The 21,607-nt window shown below is 47.7% G+C and overlaps 1 protein-coding gene across 2 annotated transcripts in view; it reads left to right on the forward strand.

The window, feature by feature from the left end:
* Positions 1–19,168, forward strand: part of Tg (Transglutaminase) — a 46,776-nt gene extending 27,608 nt beyond the window's left edge. Inside the window, exons 10-16 of one of the 2 annotated variants that reach the window (XM_075703965.1) lie at positions 4,952–5,117; positions 6,774–6,857; positions 9,109–9,250; positions 10,422–10,566; positions 15,933–16,093; positions 16,427–16,566; positions 18,371–19,168. In XM_075703965.1, coding sequence (XP_075560080.1) covers positions 4,952–5,117; positions 6,774–6,857; positions 9,109–9,250; positions 10,422–10,566; positions 15,933–16,093; positions 16,427–16,566; positions 18,371–18,551 — 1,019 coding nt within the window. In that variant the 3' untranslated portion in view covers positions 18,552–19,168. Of the gene's footprint in view, positions 1–4,951; positions 5,118–6,773; positions 6,858–9,104; positions 9,251–10,421; positions 10,567–15,932; positions 16,094–16,426; positions 16,567–18,370 lie in introns of both variants that reach the window. The other variant, XM_075703964.1, reaches the window with a different exon arrangement.
* The last annotated feature ends 2,439 nt before the right edge of the window (positions 19,169–21,607 follow it).

Below are 21,607 nucleotides of genomic sequence, written 5' to 3' on the forward strand. Positions count from 1 at the left end.
ATTCTAAGTGCGATAACATCGTCGGCGCGCGTCGTATGCTGTATGTGCGAGTGAAAGCGTGCGAGGGTGAGCTGACGATGGCGGCTTGATCTCGCGCATGCATGGGAGGAAAGTGGGGAGGAAGCGCGCCGTATTTCAATGCGTGCAAGGTACTAGGGGCTTAGTTCGCGTTGAAGCAAGAGGCAGCACGAAGGTCAATTCGCTCGCTGCTGCTGCCGCGCTTTTTCACTCCAGCGTTTTGACAGTGAGCGTGCGCGGTCATCGAGTGACGTGTGTTCATGTTTGCTTGTGCGCGCGTGGCACCATGTTTGTTAATTTAGTGAGTAAGCGAATGTTTATGAGTTTATGCGGCCAGTGAAACTACTATCCTTACTTCGTATTGCGGTCTACTAATTTGCTATCTCAATCGAAGCTTCGCCTTTCGAGCGAAAGTCCGGCTTTTAGAGCGCAGCTATTAGGCGGCCGTTCCTACGGCGAGCGTCGGCGTCCCTCGTAACTGAGCTAACGAGCACAGCGAAGGATGAAAGAGCGAACGCGGAGCGCAGCGGGTAATGAAAGAAGGCGATAGCGAAGAGAGCGCGAGGAGGAAAGCGGATGAAGAGAGTGCGGCGAAAGCGTGAGAATAAAAGCGTAGTGCCGTGCAAAACGAGTCCTGCGGAGACAATGGCTACGAGATGGCGCCAAATGGCGTCTGTTCACCGCTTACGCCACCGATACCATATACGGCTCCACAGCCACCGTAGTCAGAAAGAAAGCCACAAAATCCCAATAAAGAAAGGCGTCAGGCAGGGAGATACGATCTCTCCAATGCTATTCACAGCGTGTTTACAGGAGGTATTCAGAGACTTGGATTGGGAAGAATTGGGGATAAAAGTTAATGGAGAATACCTTAGTAACTTGCGATTCGCTGATGATATTGCCTTGCTTAGTAACTCAGGGTACCAATTGCAATGCATGCTCACTGACCTGGAGAGGCAAAGCATAAGAGTGGGTCTAAAAATAACCTGCAGAAAACTAAAGTAATGTTTAACAGTCTCGGAAGGGAACAGCAATTTACAATAGGTAGCGAGGCACTGGAAGTGGTAAAGGAATACATCTACTTAGGGCAGGTGGTGACGGCGGATCCGGATCATGAGACGGAAATAATCAGAAGAATAAGAATGGGCTGGGGTGCGTTTGGCAGGCATTCTCAGATCATGAACAGCAGGTTGCCGTTATCCATCAAGAGAAAAGTGTATAACAGCTGTGCCTTACCAGTACTCACGTACGGGGCAGAAACCGGGAGGCTTACGAAAAGTGTTCTACTCAAATTGAGGACGACGCAACGAGCTATGGAAAGAATAATGATAGGTGTAAAGTTAAGGGATAAGAAAAGAGCAGATTGGGTGAGGGAACAAACGCGAGTTAATGAAATCTTAGTTGAAATCAAGAAAAAGAAATGGGGCATGGGCAGGACATGTAATGAGGAGGGAAGATAACCGATGGTCATTAAGGGTTACGGACTGGATTCCAAGGGAAGGGAAGCGTAGCAGGGGGCGGCAGAAAGTTAGGTGGGCGGATGAGATTAAGAAGTTTGCAGGGGCGACATGGCCACAATTAGTACATGACCGGGGTTGTTGGCGAAGTATGGGAGAGGCCTTTGCCCTGCAGTGGGCGTAACCAGGCTGATAATGATGATGATAATGACCATATACGGAAACAAAGCGCTGCATGAGCGGAAGTCTGTCTGCGGCGGCTGCTGTGAATCGCGCCCACGCATCACCGACGTGCTACTTCTCGCGATCTCCTGATTAGCGAAGCAGTCGCGCTACACTTCACTTCGTTTGCAACGCGCCGCGCGATAGACATTGTTCGCGCCAGCAAATATACCGCGAAATGAAAACACGTACTCAGATGAGCTCAAATTTCGCATTAGGGAATATCGTAATCATCGGTTTTTTTTTTCGTCGTATTATTGCAGAACCGTAAATTGCAGGATTTTTACGTAAGGACGCTTGCTTTAAAGGGCCCCTCACTAGTCGCCAGGCCACCATAGCAAAGTTAGGCTATACGCTGAAAGTTGTTACGTGCCCTCTAGGGAGTGTTCTGCCGCAAAATATCTTCAAATTGGTTCATTACTAGCAAAGTTAGAAGTATTTCAGTGCCACGAACCCATGATTTCAAGAGGAGAGGGCCACTGCCAAGAGAGAAACTCTCTCCACTTGCCCCGTCTAGCCTCAGCAAGCGAAATTCCTTCCCTGCGTTCTCTTATACCAGAGCTCGAGGATAGTGTGACGTAAACGTAACGGGCCCCGCCTTCACTTTTTTTTGCCCTTGCTTTTTTTTGCACGGCGCACTTAGGCTGACGGCGTCGCGCACGAGCTGTTGCGTTTGTCTCGTTTCGCACAGCGCACGATTTTGCGCGTTGTGCACGATATCACTTGGCTAGCGGTATGAGTCAGTGCTATGCAAATACTGGGGCAAACACAAGCGGTTCATAGTGTGTGATCACGCGCTGGAAAACGGTAGAAAATGACATACTTTCGTTGCCTGCTCGCGCGACTGCACGACTTGGGAACAAGCAGACAAAACGGAAGTACATCTCTCTTGCTGCGGTGCGAAGTAAAACAAGAACACGCAGACATTCTGTTTGTGCGTTTTATTAATTATCTAAACTTTAATTCGTCTATTTAATCCACAGATTACACACATAACAGACGTTGCTTCGAATAATTCTCGAAGCCACGTGTCTCTACGAGCGACGTCACAGCAGTGCCATGTACGTAGGCGCACTTGTGCGATATACGTCGACTCCTAGGTAGGGAGCGCGGCGCCCGCGAGAAGTGCAAGCGGCGTTCAGTTTGAAATTTCAGCTCTTTCCGCAGCGCGTAGCGATGTAATACTTAGCAGACAGGATCGTTAGTGCGCATTGTATGCACGGCATTTGTTAGCTCGAAATGGCCAGACCTGTTGAGGGGCCCTTTAAAACGAAACTTTCTTTGCCAACCAGCCTTATGCGTCCCTCGGAATAGAGTACCTTGCCGAGCAGTCGGAGCAGGGGGTCACATGCAGGAACGTACAACAGCGGCGTTACGACATTTGAGAGCAGGGAAACACGTGCATATGAGTGGGAGGTGTGCTTACGGGAGAAAGAGGGGTGGTGGCACGTGAGGACTTCCATGAGGAAGTAAAGGCATGCGAAGGAGGATCACGATAGACCATGTAGCAGGTGAGGGAGGCGCATACCACTTGCGTATCGGTGCGTCGGTTTATACGTCACGAGTGTGGGGTGCACCTTGTTTCTGTACACATAAAACTGAGCGTGGTGAAACATGTACTCTCGGGGATGGGTGCAAAAGGCATTTTTAACAGATTAGGAAAAAAGCAGTTCGGAGGAAATGGCGTTCACGACGAGATCGGCCGGCACTTGTTCTTACGAACCACTCCAGCGCACAGCAAGCTTTGTCATTTCGGCCTCATATTTACTTGGCCCATGACCGCGGCAAGAAGCGATGAAATGCCCTTAAAAAATTTAGTTATCATCTTCATACCAATGAGGATCCGGGTATCACGTTAAATGTCTTGCAAGCAGCGACCAGACGAAACAGTGGCCGACGATTACGCTTCTTGGTAAGGCGATCTTTGAGCGCACCTGCTGCATTAATTCAACAACAGGCAAGCGCATACGGAACACGCAGTGCCGAACGGAGGCGGTTCTGCGTTTCGGATTGGGCACACCGCGATCCGCCGCTATCGAGCTGGCGCTACGGCGACGCGCCATCGCGCCATTATATAGTGGGTCACCGCCGCAGAGAGGGGGGTGGAGATTAGCAGTTATTACTTAATGTTCCTTCTGAGGTGGGATGAGGGAACAGGTGGAGAACAGGGGTATTGAGCAGAGGTCACACACTCATTAACTCACAGACAGGCCTCAGTGTGGCCGCACAAGGTTGGGGTGGGAAGTACAAGGGGACGAAACGCTATAACTGTATTTCGAGTCACCGCAACGGCACTGCGCCAGGTAGGGGTAGGTGTAGGGCAAGAGTGAAGGCGGGAGAAGGACAACCAGGCGCAAGTATTGCCAGAGCCGACAAGTGCGACTGAGGAACGCGCCCCGCAAAAGGGGAAGCGAGAGACACGGCTGAGAGCCGTACGGCCATGCGACGCAGAACGGAGGAGCAGATAGCCGTGGTTCACGCGCGAGGCAGCAAGGAGCGCCCGCCACCGGCACCGCGGCAGTGCCGCGACAGCGGAAGGGACGGTGAGGGCGGCATAGACGGTAGCGGCGAGAGTCACCGCAACGGCGCTGCGCGGAGGAAGGGGGCGAGAGGATAGGCGAGAACACGTGATCCGGCTTTGGAGGACAAGGGGAGAGCAAGGCTCGCGCCGTGCACGAAAGAGGGCGCCAGGAGCGCGCACAGCTAGAGCAGCGCGCTGGCCCCGGCTACGGAGCTGGTTACGGCGAGACACAACGGCGAGGCCGACGGCGACGCGAAACGACGGAACGGGCGCCAAAGAGCTGCGCTCTAAAAGGCACTGCATGAATACACTTCAGCGTACGCACGACTGGCTGAGGCTAGCTTACACAGCGATGGAATCAACTATTGAGAAGGAGTATAAGTGGATTGCAGCATTAGATATATTGGGTGAGGCGGAGTGAAGCTATTCAAGTTGATATAAGATCAAGTGGAGGTCAGAGATTAGAGTTTTTTTTCTGCCTTGTTGCCAAAGCTCCCAATAACGTGCAAGAGCTCCATATTAAGCTCAGTATATTTATGCAAGCATTACAAAAAGAACAAAGCAAAAAAAGTTTAATATTTCAGTACGTCATATCTTGCTCCTATAAGAGAATTAGAGAATAACAATAAAAATGGAAATCAAGAGTGGTCAAGGCTAGTGAATTTCAAGGCGCTCAGAGCGTTGTCAAGATTCCCCCCTCTCCTTGCCCCTCCCACTTTTTTTTTCCTTTCAGGTATCTTCGCCTGCGGACCGTCAAGTGTGAAGGCCATCAAGGGTGGAGAGCTTGCTAAGCCATACGACTGCACTTTCGTGTTTTCAGAAGTGAATGCCGATCAGGTTTACTGGCGCTACGACAGCCCGAGGAAACCTCTTAAGATGCTCAAGAAGATCACAGAGAGGTGAGTCGCTCAAATTTTAGCGAAAAAAAGCGCTTCTCATTGAAATGTAAGGCACTCAGTGATCTGTGCTTACCAATGATCTACCACGATGCGCTTCTACATGGGACACTATTGCAGAGGCACGCGCGTGCCCAGCTCGAGTTTACCTGCAACACGAGCCATTGCGAGTGCATCTAAGGCTACTGACTAGACACAAGAATAATCCAGTGACAAACGTCACAAGCATACGGTCTGACGCCGCCTACTGAGAAGCCGTGTTGTCGCAACAAGAACTACCGTCATGTCGTCGGGCTTCGCACCGCATGACATACCGCATACCGGAAGTTCCACTCTGGACGGTGGCAAAGCCAACGGAAAGGCTCTAGATCCCCAGAATAACGAAGAAGCCGAAATTCTGCTTGTTGGGCTCAGGCATTTCGCATTATCCTACATTGCTTACATGTGCGGATATACCGAACATGTTTTTGCGGATGGTTTTGTAACACAGACCTCTTTCGTGGCAGCTTACACGGTACCTGGAATGGGGATCACGCAGCGGTTCAAGATATGACACAAAACATTGTCTACAGCAGCTGATTGAGCGGCGTTCGTGAAGCAGTCCATTGTATACTGCAACAAAGCCTCGCGAAATGGACAGCGTTCTGTGACTCCAAACCCGCGCTGCAAGTCATAAGCAATTATATGAATCACAGAAACGCATATAGTCCTCTGGTTTATGACATCGTGGCTATGTTTGCTCAGGCGCCTCAATCCGGGAATACCATCGTGCTGCAGTGGATTCCTAGCCATTGTGGAATAGCTGGAAATGAGAAGGCTGACGCGGAGGCAAAAAAGGCACTCACTGACAGGAAGATTATAAAACTTTTTTCCTGGCATGACATCAGCGCCTTTCTCCATAACTCCGTCAAAGCCTATATGGCGCGACAATTGGACAACCCCGAACATCAGCAGGAGCGCCTCCATAGACTTGTCACTGGTTTCGGCTTCCACTTCGGCTGCGAAGAGGCCAGGAAACACTCATCCATCGATTACGGCTCGGTGTGGCGTACACTTGCCGATACCTTCACAAGATTGGACGAGAACGGGAACCTGACTGCAGCGTGTGTCACATGCCCGAGACAATGGCTCCCAAATTTTGCGTGTGCCCTCAATATGCGGCCAAGTGAAGGACACTTCAAGTCTGGTGCGGACTGTTTGGACTTCCGCGCCCTTTCGGAAGAAAAGATTTTAGGCGCGTGTAGAAGATTTGACCATGCCCAACGCACCAAAAAATCATTCTTGAACTGTCCATGCGAGACTAGCTTAGACCATCGTCTCGTCTCTAGGACGTGTGGGACGTGAAGGCAGTGCGAAACGTGTTTGCGCGATAACGTTTTATGTGGAGAAGGTTAATCCTGCGTGTAGTGTGTCTAAAGCGCGTATTCGCGCGTTCGACAACATGTATATATAGTAGCTCATTGTAGTATATCATAATCACCTGCCACCTACCTTCCACTGTATCTTCCACTTCCCCTTTCCCCAGTCAGGAGTAACAGGATGAGACACGCTCTCCAGGCCCACTTCTCGTTTCTCTTCATTAAAATCTACTCCTCCTGAATGATCTGTGCCGCAACTGTCGGTGCAGTACATCATATGTCTGCTTGCCCTTGCTTTCAGAGTCGGGATGTTAATAAGCACCAAGGCCGTGGGCCGCTGGGAGAGGGAAGACGTTACCATGGAATACAAGTTCTCGGAGGGTACGTGCATATCGACATTATTAATTCGATCGTTAGGTTGTCTTGACAGCGCTGACGGGAATTAATTGAGAAGGAGGGCAATATGAAAAAAAGTATAGAAACATTAATTACATATATAGAAGGAGCATAAACACGGCATAATAATGAATATTTTCAGCACTTCATCAAATAATGAGGACGCAACTGGGACAGACAGAAAAAACCTTGATTATTCTAACAGATAATTTGTAAAATGGAAGGAAGTGTGGTAACCTTATGAGCTCGCAAGCCGGTCCTATCGTGCACGGTTCGAGGAAAACAAATGTATACTCTAATATGTTCATACGGGAATATTTAATTAAATTCTGAGGTTTGACGTGCCGAAACCAAGATATGATTATGAGCCACGCCGTAGTGGGGGATTCCGTATTCATTTTGACCACCTGGTGCTCTTTAACGTGCACAACATGCACGGTACACGGGTATTTTCGCATTTCATCCACATTGCAATGCGACCTCCGCGGCCAGACTTCAATCCCGCGCCCTCGGGCTTAGCAGCGCAACGCCAAAGCCACTACGCCACCACGGCGGGCATACAGGAATAGCATTCGCCTAATTTTATGAAAGACACGTACGAGGAGATGCACATGAAGGCTTCCTTAAGGATGCTCTTTTGTTTATGAACGCCTGTTTTGCAATTAAATATGTTACAAAATATGACAAATGTACGCAATTTCCCAGCGTCTTAAAATGCAAGAATGGGAAAGCATTATTAAGCCTGGCGTACTCGGCCAAAACAAATTCACTAGAAGGAGTGAGCAGAATTTATTTAATTTAATTTTGTTCTGAGTGAAAAAGACCGGTATTCGAGTCCATTCCGGTAAAATATGGGGGGGAAATGAGCTCTATTGCTCGCGCGTCATGCAAGTTTGAAATTCGGATGTCTGAAAGCAGTGCATAATCGCCACGAATGTTTTTCAAATAGATCAATTAATATGTGAGCTGCATTAATGCAACTTTAATCTTTATTACATCAAATTCGTTTCTGCTTAATAATGTTTTTCGCCCTCTACTTTGGTACATTCAATGAGTAACACGAACATGCATAGGATGGTTGTGCATGTCACAAGAAAGAGCGGTTTCCCACCGGGTCACAAAAAAATGTGCATACTGAAAATATTGCAGGTATTATGAAATACAAAAGTAGGTAGAAATGTTAATATACAGCCGATGTAAAACAACGGCAAGCTTTCATAAAGCCAAAACAACTGCCGTAAAGCACTCGTATGTTTTCAAGCAAACGAAATACCGCTAAAGAAAACGAGATACCCCCCCCCCCCTCCCCGCCCGGGACTTTGGGGGCCGAATCCAGTAAGCTTTTCGTTCGTAAGTGCTCTTTGCCATTGGCCGACCACTATCGCTAATAATATGTCCAACATCAAGATTGGCTTGCATCTGCTCTTAAAAATAGCTCTAACGTAAAAGCGCTTTTGTGAAAAAAAAAGTTCTTATGCTAAAATTCTTTCTAAGAACCTTTTCCAGGCAGATCTGATTCTGGACATATCATTAGCGAAAGCGGTCAGCCAATGGCAAGAAGCACTTACGAACGAAAAGCTTAGTGAATTCTGCGCCTGGTCCGGCTCAAACCAAATCGTTAAAGTGAACATTCCCGATCAAGGGAGCGGCGCTTTATGTCTAATTCAAGCGCCACAGTTCTTGAACTAAGTTTAACTCTTTCTGATATGCTGCCCCTTAAGGACTCAGAATTGGGCCTCAGCAACAGAGACTTTTGTTTTGACATACAATTTCGCGCCATAAAGAACGGCTATTAAGCTAACTGTTGTTTTTATTTTCTCGTCATTGTGCTCTTCATTTCGCATTGGTAAAACAGCTGACATTTCATTTTAAACTACTGGCTATGTTTAGTTTGGCATGTGTGACCACTCAATTACACATTTTTAAACAAAATTCACATGCCCTTTCATTATTCGCTCTCTCGCTTTCGGTTCCCTCTCATCACGCAATTCTCGCCCGCCCATCAGCCGCACCCCAAAGTGGGTACGCGCCATATTTGAGGATCGAGAACAGTGCTTACACAAAATCACACCTTCCTCCAGCTTTCTGTCTTTGGGCATGAGTCGTTAGTTGCGAAGATCCAATAACTGCAACAAGCACTTGGACCAATCGCTTGCATTCATAGCAGAAACAATCAACGTTTATGAGAGTACGTTTTACTCGCAACTCATTATACTGCCATTTTCTCATTGTCCAGGTAGCCAAGAAGAAAGGGACGTGGTTCTGAAGGCTTTGAGGGAGAACAACCACGCGTACTCTCGGTTCTACCTCAACGACTCTATGGACGACGTGCAATTCGTCATCGACCCCATCAAGGAAGTGCTTGTAGGATCCTCGATAGTGGTACGTCAAGCTGCAACGCCGCGTGAACAGTGCGAAATGAGCTTTGGTGAGGCGATGTTGCGCAAAGAGCAGTACGTAGATGGCACAAAGCAAGTGGCACGTCCTCGTGATCTGACTACACTACTAGGAAGGGCACCATATTTACAAGGACACTTCCGGCACTTTCGTTGCAGATGGCAAAGCAGTGGAACACCATTCGACGTCGTTTTTCTGCTGCAGTAAACGCTGACAGCTCATAATAAAGTGTGTTTGGGTACACGTATAGCGTGAAAAATGACACCCTTATGAGAGCAGGAGCAAGCCGAAAACCTCTGAAATACCTTTACGGGCACAAATTTGTGTCCTAAGATCACGAACTAACCCTTGGGACACCTTTAGCGTTCGTTAGAGGTCCATGTATCGTGCGCTTGCGGGCCGTGTTCACATAATTCTTTGATAGGTGCAAGTGAGATGTGAACTTTGCACCGAGAAAAAAAAGCGCCTTATCACTAAAATAGTGCCTGCACTAGGGTGAATGCACTAGGGTGCACTAGGGTGAGTGTATTGCTTCCCGGCGCATAAGCATAGGCAAGTATATTTGGACACTTTGGCTAGGCGCATATGAGCTTAAGCAGGACACGCGAATGGTAACCGCACAGACCGGTAACACACCTTAGCAACACATATGGCAAACTTAGCTACATCTAAGTAAACGCAGCGTCCTTGCTTTTAGAAGTGCGTAAGGGGTCACTTAGTGAGGTCTTTCTTTTAATTCGATAGAAAGAATTATTGTTTACCGTAAAATTGTAGTCAACACTTCTGCAACATTCTTGCTCACAAGGTGGCTTTATTTGAGACCTCCCTTGTGAGCCTCGTGCACTTTTGTATAAAAGCACATTTACATAGCTGTAAAGATAGCACTATTAAAAAAATGAAGTATTTCCATCGTTTTATGTAAAACAGAATCAATCAATAAGCAAGCAAAAGCGGCATGGCGACTTATTTGCTCTAAACAGCGGCGCAGAATCGTAGTACTCTACTCATGCGGTTTAGCGGCTTAAGCAGTATAAAAGACTAATTGAAAGAAGTGAAATTGACATCACACGAAAGTGAAACTTATTGTCAATTAGTGCACAGTAGACACAGACGTGGAAAAATGGCTGCAGTGACTGATTACGTGTTCTGGTTCCAGGTCCGGGCTAAAGCTATCAACAAAAGCGCAGCTAGGGCTTACCAATGCAAGATCGCTGTCCGCATAGAGACGGTTAACTACACTGGAATGACCAAGAGAGCGCTCAAGCATCAGAACTTCCCGGTCACCCTCAGGCCAAATGCCGGTGAGTGCATATCAACCGAGTTTTCAAACACCCGATTCTTCTTTAAACGTCTTATTCCTTCAGACAAAAAGCAATGGCCGCAATACTCTCTTTAGGAGTATCATTACCAGATTCCTTCACGTATAACCCCATTTTCTACGTAGACCGAAACAAATATGAGAGGAAAGACAGAAAACTTAACTTGAATAAATGCCCGGTTGACCACCTGGTAGTGAGGGACAGGAAAGGCTAGAAAATATTAAAATAATAGAAACGAAGGCAGGGAAAAGTAACTGTCCGCGCACAATTACCCAATACTTGTTGTTCAGTTTGCCTATTCTATCTTTTTATTTCTTGTATTTTATTATTTTATCCCTCTTTTTTTCTACCACCCGACTCTTCTCCAATCCACCGTAGTGACAACGAGCGACATTTTAGGTTTAACAGTAGCACGCGACCAGGCGCCTGACAATGTTTACAGTCCTTCACGCAGTACCGATGCTCACAACGAGCGCACAAGTGCATGCTTTGAAAGCAACTGTGGCCGACGTCGGTTGGGAGCAGGGTCTAAGAACTCTGTTTTTGTGAAGGTACGATACTCTAGTGTGTTGAGGCCGGTCAGCGGGGCCAGCGACTTTTGAACCTCCCCTGCTTCCCTGAGACGAATCAGCTCTGTGAAGCTGACAATACGTCCCATCGGACAGACCAGCGGCGACACCAAGGCGAGACACATTTGACGACTACGTAGTTGATGGATGCCACTTGGCCGCCCACTACGATGCTGGGACCAAGAAACTTCAGGAAAACGGCGATCTACGCCGCTTCGTTACGGCCGCTGCTGGCCGCCAATACCGACCGTCAGACGAACTAATTGCTGGGCCATTCCAGGAAGCCTCTGTCAATGAGCATCCTCTCCTTTCTCTGGGGCAGTGACCCGTGTGCGCCTGAGGGCGCTTCTCACATCGCGTCCAGTCAGCAAAGGTGTCGCAGTGAGTGGGCGCACCCTCGCCCTCAAGGCGGAGCCTTCGGCGACTACGAACGCTCCCGATCGGAGGATGGTGTGACCACGGGTTTCGCTGGCCCTGGGATCTATGGAGATAAGGTGGATTTAAGCGGGCTTTTTTGTCTCCTCTGGTGTGTTCCCCAAAAGATGTAGCCTGCTCTGACATGTAGCTCAGGCAACGAGAACGACGTACTGCGCTCCGTGCTCCGGCCAGTACGGGTGCCCCTTGTACTGTAAATAAGCTTGCCTCTCCTATGTAAATAAACCCTCTGTTCTGTTTCTCCATCTTCTCGACCTCGTACTCATCACGAAAGAAGCAAACCTCGTCAAGAAAGGCTCGGACGACGGCGTGGGCCAGCTTAGCCTCCGTGTGACGCCCCGTAGCGTAGGCCAGCTGCCCATTACGAGACGCACCGGCGGTGTAGGCTAGAGAGGGACCCTCAGTTGGCGCCAGGCTCCGAGACCACGACCCCCGAACCCTACAGTGTCAAGCGCGCTGGAAAGCGCTGTTCTTAGGGCATTGAATCGAAGTCACTCACAGTGAACGTGAGCAATTGTTTATTTGCGCCCATGAACTTTCACATTCAGAATTGTCAGCCATTCAGATGAGAAAGGAGGGCACATTCTTGAATTTGACTTCGTACTACAGATGACATAACAGAGTTAAATCGTGCCAAGGGTATGGCAAAGCTGTACATGTAAATGTAGGGAACAACGACGGTGGTTTGTAATATCATACGAATTTCATGGGGCCAATTTAAGCTCACGTGCAAGCGCGTGAAACCTATCCTGTGCATCCGATAATAAAAAAAGAAAGAAAGAAGGGGATAGAAAGGTAGCTGACACTGACATAGGCAGATCACGTGGCTCTGCTTGCTCTGTCATCTCCAACGACGCTGCAGTTACTTGGCAGCTTTTGAAAGATGACGCCATGTTCTCTTTCAACTTCCTGATGGTGGATTTCTAATATTTATGCTACCAATCAAGGCCTAATCGAGACGGAAAGCCATATATATATATATATATATATATATATATATATATATATATATATATATATATATATATATATATATATATATATATATATATAGGGGGTTTCACGCGTCAAAACCACGATCTGATTATGAGGCACGTCACAGTACGTTGGAGACTCCAGATGCATTTTGACCACCCGGGGTCCTTTAATGTGCCCCCAATGCACGGCACACGGGTGTTTTTGCATTTCGCTCCCATCGAAATGCGGCCGCCGTGACCGGGATTTGATCCAATAACCTCATGCTTAGCAGCGCAACACCATAAACGCTAAGCCACCGCAGCGGCTAAAGCCTTGCAGTAGAAGACGTGCCATCGATGGGAAACTTCCCAATTGATCACTTGAGGTGCAGCACGCCAGCCTGCAAGCTCGGCGACTGTGTTTGATGTCAAATACAATGTTTTGAATTTAATCTCGATAGATTTATTCTGAACTATGACTGCAGCGGCTGAACTAGATCAGGTTTCCAATCCATCGGTGCAAACATCCAGGTGGCCACCATGGACTCCGCGTAGAAGCAACAATGCTGCGCTTTTAAGTGCATCCGACAATGTTTTCACCTTCTTCTGGGTTCCTGGAATGGCCAGGCACACTCGAGAAGAATGCAGACACCACAACGGCGACCAAGGTCGCGCTGCACGTAGGTGTCTCTATGGCCACGAAGTACGGTGAGAAATAACGACACGTCTGGAACTTACACGTAGCCTAGCTGTTAGTAAGCAGGCAAGATGTCGTGTTGAGTGACACCTCAAACATAAGCCTCAGAGCACCTACAACAATAATCAGGTGGTCATGCGCTCTTAGGTGAGTGGCTACTGTGGATGCAGACTTATATAGGCTGAGGCACGTCCATATAGTTTCGGGTTGTTCAGACTGGAGGGTGTGGATGTTCCTTCTAGTCTTACCAAGCATAAACAAGCTGGGCCTAAAGGACCCCATAAAGAGCCAATTATAAAGCTGTACCATCGACTGCCATAGATGCGCATGCACTGCCTATGGCCAAAAAATATAAAAGATATGTGCAGTCGCAGTCAGCCTCCCCTTCATGTATTTCATGTGTAGAGTCCAAGATAAACTACGGCAGATGATGATTCAACAATGCGACACGTTTCTGGTACCTGACTGATTGCCAATCGAAGCGTATAATAGAATTCGGTGACAGAAATAAAAATATAACGATGTATCAGTCTTGCACACTATGATAGACTCAGATGCAACACGCATGTTTTGGAATTTATATAAGTTGAGAAAAAAACATGGGTATAATTACCGGCGGGAAAGTGACAAACAACTCTGGCGAACTTGTGAGTTGAATCGCTTAACCAACTCACGACCGAGTCCGGGCCGGTCCGAGTGAGTCTCAGGGTGAGTGAGCCTGGGGCTGGGTGAGCCGAGGTGAGTCTGAGTGCATGAGTCCCGGTGAATAGAAGATTTTCCGAGTTGAAGTGACTTCAAGTACAGCTGTATCCCGTCATTTCACGTACCTTCGAGTCCGCGAAGCCACATACGAAAATGAATCTTGAATCTGACTGTGCCATTGCAAGTGGTGTCCGTTGGAAACACTAAACCTGAATGAAGACATCCGAATAATTTATTGATGTCCATAATACAAATTTTCACAGATGTCAAGTGCCAGAATATACTTTTAAATTGAATAAGCCGATTTTTCTGAATTACGGAGTTAATCGAACGTCAAAATCCTCGCTCGATGTCGGTGAGTGCGCCGCTTACGCATTGGGTTGCCATGTTTTTGTCTAGCATGGTTCTCCGGCATGCGCATTAACGCGATTTCACCACTGAGCATTCCTTAGTAAAGAAAAAAAAATGTTGTTCAAACCTTAACGGCACACATAAAAAAAACATCCAGCACCTGAAGTGCGAGTGCTGCTGGAAAACGTTTAGCAATTTGTGAGAAATTTCTCATCCACCTAAGCGCTCCACTGCCTTCGTTCCTGCGTAAATCACAAGTGCCATGAGTTGTGGTAGCGGACTCAGATATTAGCAAAACACGAATGGTTTTCTCGCAAAATACGAGGAAAATATTGCATGCGACTTTAGGGATCTTAGCGCACGCATGTGCATCGACAACGTTCTCACGCTCAGTTAGCGCGTACGCGCACCTTCGAACGCGGCCTTTAAGACTCTCTAAGCAAGTACAGTATATGCTCGAGTAAGGGTCGCACACGTGCAAGAGCCGCACCCCCTACTTTTCAGCCCCAAAATCGGAAATCAAATTGAAAGAAAAATGAAGAAGAGAAACGCGCCCCACGAGAGGAACTAGTTCGGCCAGCCGTATGTTCACGCGAAGCTGCTTGAAGAAAACGGCTGACAGAGTGCGGCGATGCATTCCAGCTAAAGGTATGATATGCGCCGAGCAACACGGTGAGCGTTCAGCAGGACACAAACTGCGTACTTCGGTGGTCCACACAGGAAGAGGAACACATAGGACCAAATAAAGTTATTACGAAAACAATAACGTTCGCTCTTTTGGCACAGAGATCACATGGATCACGCACAGTCGGTTGCATGGACCGAAATAGACCGCCCTCGTGTAAGTCAAAATTTCCAAAACATTTTTTGACCCTTACGCGAGTGTATACGGTATCGCATATGACCACTGCAGTTGATAAAATCACCGCCCGTCGTTGTAATCTCGCGCACTCCTATTGCATGTCGTCATGATTGCTGTCAAGTAACGATATTGTTTATTTGAGAAAATAATTTGACATTTGTTTTGCCTAACGAAAGCAAAAAATGCGAGATGTAAGAAGACGAACAGAGAGATCGCTGACTGGCAATAGAGCAATGTATTTTAACAAAAACATTGCTGCCTCGCACAGTGAAAAACGTGATGCCACTACTTTCCCCTGATCTTGAAAGCGATCTGCAGTGGGGACAGGCTGCGCCGAGCGCTGATACCTTCGTGTGCGTTGTGTCCTCGCCGCTTAGTTCGTGCCAGAGGCAGCGCGACGATCGATTGGCTTGCTGCTGCTGCTGCTGCGCTTCTTCACGCCAGCATTTTGACATCGAATGTCCGCGGCCATCGAGTGAGATGAGTTCATGTTTTCTTATGCACGTGTGACACCATACTTGTTGATTTAGTTATTGGCGAATGTTTACACGTTTATACGACCGATAAAACTACCATGCTAACTTCATAGAGCTGTCTAATAATTTGCTATCGCAATCGATGCTTCACTTTTTGAGCGAAACTGCGACTTTTTCTACATAACTTTGACAATTGGCCACCTGTCTTCTCACAACATACCGCTCATTTATAGCAGTAGCCAGTGGAAAAGCAAGGCAAAACGCAGCGTGATTTTCTCTTGTTATTTTTTATGTATACAGAGGAGATGCTTTCCTTGACGGTTCACTACAAAGACTACGAAAGAGACATCAGCGACCAAGCCACCTTTAAGGTTACCATGATGGCGACTATTCCGGAAGTCAAATACGACTACATTGCTCAAGAGGACTTCATGCTCACCATGCCGGAAATCGAGATCAAGGTACACACGACTGAAGCAGCCGCTCAAGTAACATGCGGCTTGGCTAAGCGAAGCCTTTACTGCTTGGTGCACTGAAGTAAGCGGCCGTAACCTGGTGATTGTCCGACTAGTTGGTACCGATTTCAAACATTGAATACGTGGCAGCGCACAAGATAAGAGCTTAGGCACAAAAAAAACAAAAAATAAAGACAGGACATGATAATCTGCGGTGTCTCGTTTTATGCCCTGCCACGTAGTAACATAGACTTGTGCCACGAGACTCAACTAGCAGCGATGCTTTCGTTACTTGCAGTTATCGGCAGCACCGCTTTTAATCTGCGTCCATTATTGCAGGCATATGGTCCCGTCACCGTCGGACAGCGGCAAAAGTTTACGGCAAGCTTCCAGAACCCTCTGCCGGACAAGCTTACCAGGTGCTTCTTCGCCATCGAAGGACCGGGTCTGAGCCGACCATACTACCTCGCACTGCGAGAGTGAGTTGTTTCACACTTGCCTTGAGAGGGCTTAGTGGCTATGCCGCTCTGCTGCTGAGCACGGGAACCCAAGTTCAAATCCAGACTGCAGCTTCCATATTGCGGGCACAATGCAATATCGTAAGGTTCAGCAAGATGGACGCGGACACGCCTGGAGAAATAAGGAAATGGACAATGCCCCAGGCCCTCTGTTTGCTCATTTCCTAATTTGTATCCATGTCAGCTCGCGTTGCTGTTCCTTACTGCGCAGAAACAATCATGTGTTCGGATTGCAGCGCTCAGTTAAGGACCTGAGCTAAGGTTCAAAGTGGGAGAGAGCAATAGCGGCCCCTCAGTTTACACTTCATTGAGTACTACACTGCCTCGGCGCAAAGTATTGCGCTCGATGCTCTATGAGGCATCCCTCACAGTCTAGGTTTAGCTTTCGCGCCTTTAAAATTAGTAAGCACTCAATTAGCTCTTGTTAAATATCGCTCTTACCCTCCTTATTCAAAAATTTACCACAGAGTTCAACATACCACAAAGCACAGAATTCACCACAGAGTTCCGTTGCATGAAGAACTTCATGCAAAGAAGGTTTTACGAAAGTCCACTTGTACCGAAATATTAGTGTCACTGTGTCACCTTTAGCGATATTTTAGACAGACGCAGGTTAGAAAGGATATATCTATAAAAATAGCCGAAATCACGCTAGACCTCCCCCCCCTCCCCCGACCACGTGGCTATCATATGTTTGCCACTTCAGCACACCCAAGGGGAGCCGCAAGTATATTCTGCTGGGCACAGTAAATGACGTGAACTACGTAATAGTGAAACCTATAAATGTCTAGGCGGAATACAGATAATGATATCGAACAGTGCGGAGGAAATGTAGCTGCTCCTGCTGTGTTAAAAGTCTCACTAACGACAACTCAACTGAAGGGCCAGGGTCTTTTAAGAACGAGTATGCCTTTATACAAGCCTATTTAAATTACGGAGTTTAACGTCACGAAACTGCGCAGTCCGTGGCGTATCCGGGGGGGGGGGGCTACTGGGCTTCAGCTTAAGTTCCCCTCCCCCAGCTTCTTCTGGCCGGCGCCCTGCTCCCTTTTATGCCTGGCACGTGGCCTATGATCAAGGGCGCATATCCTTCGAACGCCCGCCGCAGGCAAGTAGATGATGGTACACGCCTTCAGGCAGACCAACAGCTTACTCAGGGTATTAGTTGTATTATTATGCACCAAGCATGGGAAATAGGAAATGATGGAACCTTAGCCCCCGAAATGCAACCTCATCCCCTCCCCCCATCGGAAAAAAATCCTGGCTATGCACCTGTACGCAGTGGGTTATGAGAGACGCCGTTGGGGAGGGATCCTGGTTAATTAATGACCACCTTGGCGTCTTGAACGTACACCCAAAGCACGACGCCCTAGTGTTGTTCTTTTCAGTCGGTTTCCATTAAAATACGGTTGCCGCGGCCGGGTATCGAACCCGCAATATTGTGATCACCAGCGTGACGTCATTACCACTGAGCCAACGCTTAATTCATGATACGCCCCTAGAATGTATTCAGTTTGCAAATTTTCATGTTGTCGTATGGTTACGCACAGTCCACTGACAACGCCTCGATTACTAATCTCGCTCTCTCTCTTTTAATTATCAACGAACTTAGCATGTTATACACGTCCTCCTACCTTCCATGCGGGAAGCAGGCCATACGAGCGTTTCAGTCCTTCAGGCGCAACTTGCGGCGCCGACGTTGTGCGTTCTCAGTGTGCCCGAGATCACTGCATTGATGATGGCCCACGCTGCCTGTGTTTTCCAGAGGAGTGCAGCCGAGGAGCGAAGCCTGGGTGGAGTTTGCGTTGACTCCAGCCACGATGGGACCGAGATCCATCGCGGCCAAGTTCATATCGCAACAGCTGAACGACGTGGAGGGCTTCTTGGAGGTCAACGTCCAGGGCGAAGAACCCGGCGATGCGCCACTGTCGAACACCGTCGAGTAGACGATCGATGTTCGCTCCGTGCCGAGTGGTTTTCAAGCCTGCCAGATTCCGATGCTCGGCTTCGCAACTCTAACTGGCGACAGCGGTATATGGTGCGTGTGCGCCCGTTCATGCAGGGGGGCATCGTCAGTGGCCGAGTTCTAAAAGTGGGAGAGACAAAGAAAAAAAAAAGAAAAGCACATTTACAGCGTTTCCTTTCCTCCCTTTTATTCACTTCCTATTCCCACAAAGATTGATATAGTATTGCAACTAGTCTACTTGCTTATTTTCGTTCCTGTCATATTTTTTGCACTTCTGTATTTTAGCCTGATGGGGTAAATGTCGCTGACGCGTAAAACGCTCTTTATATTTCTTTCGCACTACCGTGCGCAGTGTTGCGCGGTACATTGCATGAACGCACTTGAAAAAGTACTGCCGGCAGAAGTCCGAATCATCTAAACAGAGGTTCTGTACAGTATCACGTGGGTAGCATTGGCGGGAGTAAAAAAGAAATGTGATACTGCGGCAAGATGATAAAATGCGAAACTGCCTCGCGACTTAGTCCCACTGTAGAATTGTAATGGTTGTCTGTGTCTGGAGTTTGAAGAGAGGCCAATAAAGCAATGCGTGAATCTGCAGTGCTCCTGTCTGGCTTTCTTTTCACTGACCTGTAAAAAAAGAAAGGGGGGGGGGGTATGTTCGCTACTACGGCAGCATGTTTTAGTACATGCTTAATGTGATTTGTATAAGCTGCGGTCAAAAAAAGAAAAAAAAAAAACTCAGTGCCCTTCCGCGGTGTGAAGAAGGGTGACCAGCGAGGCGGTGTAATATACCTCCGCCGCGGGTCGGCCCGGCATTGCAATATTTTCGGGACCGGCGCACCTATGAGGAGCGCTTAACGCCTGCTTCACCTACGCGGCGGGTCGGCCCGGTATTGCACTATTTTCGGGACCGGCGCACGTATGGCGAGTGCAACGCCTGCTTCACCTACGGTGCGCGGGTCGGCCCGGCATTGCACTATCCACTATCTTCGGGATTTTGTGTCTACACACGGACACAATCCCTGGGGGAATTAACCCTTAACATCTTCGCTGCAAAAACGCGATTGTCAGAGACATATCGAAACAAAGTTACCTTGGCGATTTATTCATTGTAGAGTCCGTATACATGGGCGTTTCACGTAACTTGAACGAAGGATTAAAAAAATTGGTTAGCCGCAGCTGAATGAAACCAACGGCATATTATTTGCCATCATATGGCGCTTCTTAGAGCATTTTTTTTATATTCGACTTAATTAGTTGAATAACTAAGATGAATAATGCAACATCTTTAATCGGCGCGTATTTCTGCGCCGATATGTTAAAAGAGCTAGTAAGGACTTAAAGGCCTATAGTGAATAAAGTTCTACATGCCGTTTCAGCTTTTGAGAGCGATTGATTATCGCATCGCACTCGATAGGGAGGAAACTCGTGATTCTAATACGATGCCCGAGCTCCGGACGGCCAGCTCCAACTAATGAAGGAGCACAGCAGAAACAGTCACGAACCAAAACAACATTTATTGCACATTGTATTCAGGAAATAGGACTTCTTCTCAACACAAATCACAGAGCAATTGCACATAAATGAAACTAAAAGTCACTGATAAAAAGGGTTTGTAGCAAGGTTCTCAAGGCACAATTCAGAGCATTCGACGCAGTTTTAGCATATTCATTCGCTCCCGCGTTTCGTCCCGTTTCGCGTTCTGAGACTTGACGCAGAAATTGAGCCTTGTGAGCACATAGAACTTTATGATTCTATTCGTAAGTGCTGTTTTGTGTTCAGGGCAGCCAACGAGGTTCAACTTGGTAAGCTGGAGAAACAATACCAGATCCATAAAGCTGTCGCTTCTTACTTGCTTCACACTGAAGCAGTGGGTGAAAGTGTTTTCCAGTGATGTCACCAGTGTATTCAGCTGATCTGACGGATATAAAAGTCCTCCCCTGTCAATAGCAGTGCTGAGGGCTGCTTTTATGGAGAGGTGCCATGGAGCATTTGAGTAAATTGTTGGCACTGCGTCGCTTGTAAGCACGGGTTGATGACGGGGAATCGTGACTGTTTCGCCGTTGACCACGTGCGTGAAGTGCCGCACAATGTATTGTTCGTGAAAGTGAAGCTCACGGAGGGCTGATTTCTCGTCGAGAAATTTGTCAGCCCAGGGGACAGCCCGCCGCCACGTTTTAAAACGTTCGGGGTGCTTAGGCACAGAAAACAAAGTGACATGCTTCCCGTCTTCCTTGACGATACACAACCGGGTGCGCAGTGAGGTGCAAAGCAGTACATTTGCTTCGCTTTCTTTACGCGAGGATCCATTTGGCTGGAACAGGGCACAGAACTCGTCTACATGCTAACGAGCAATCTTTCACCACAGAGAAAACACCTCGAAAATCACATGCGCGCAACGTGGAACCGAGAAGACGACAATCACACGTGCTCATGCACAGAGACCGGGGAAAAGAGGCGGAGGGCTAGGAGGAGTGTTGCCAGATGGTCCCAAGAAAAAATAGCCAAATGATCACAAAATGTAACCCAAAAATAGCCAGGCCCAATTTTTTTTTTTGTGAGTGAAAGGTAGCGCAAAATATACCAAAAACGTTTGATAATGTCCTGCAGGTGTCTTATAGATGGTGTATATGGTGTCCAAATCTCACCGCCTATTTTTCCTACTCTAAAATTTCTTCCGCCGCATGCAGCTAGCACAACACTGGCCTCAAGATCTATGTAAAGAATTCTAGTGAGAGCTGCCACTACGATGTGGATTTGGACTGCACTTATTGTTACAATGAAATTAATGATATTGTAAGCATTTATGCGGACTTCATCTTCATCTGTACAAGGTCATCATCAAACATCGGCTCGTGTTCGTTTTAGCATAGGCGCCATTTTTCCTTCTTGGAATAAAGCGTTGTCTCGACCGTGGTATTTCAAATGGTGGAGGCGCTTTAAGATCCCTTCGACCTCAATCCTCTTCAAGATCTCAGCTGGAGCTACGGTCGGGACGCCGCTTACGCCAAGAGGCCACCATGTCGCAAGACCAGA

The sequence above is a fragment of the Dermacentor variabilis genome, chromosome 1 (assembly GCF_050947875.1).
Source record: "Dermacentor variabilis isolate Ectoservices chromosome 1, ASM5094787v1, whole genome shotgun sequence".
Lineage (NCBI taxonomy): Eukaryota > Metazoa > Arthropoda > Arachnida > Ixodida > Ixodidae > Dermacentor > Dermacentor variabilis.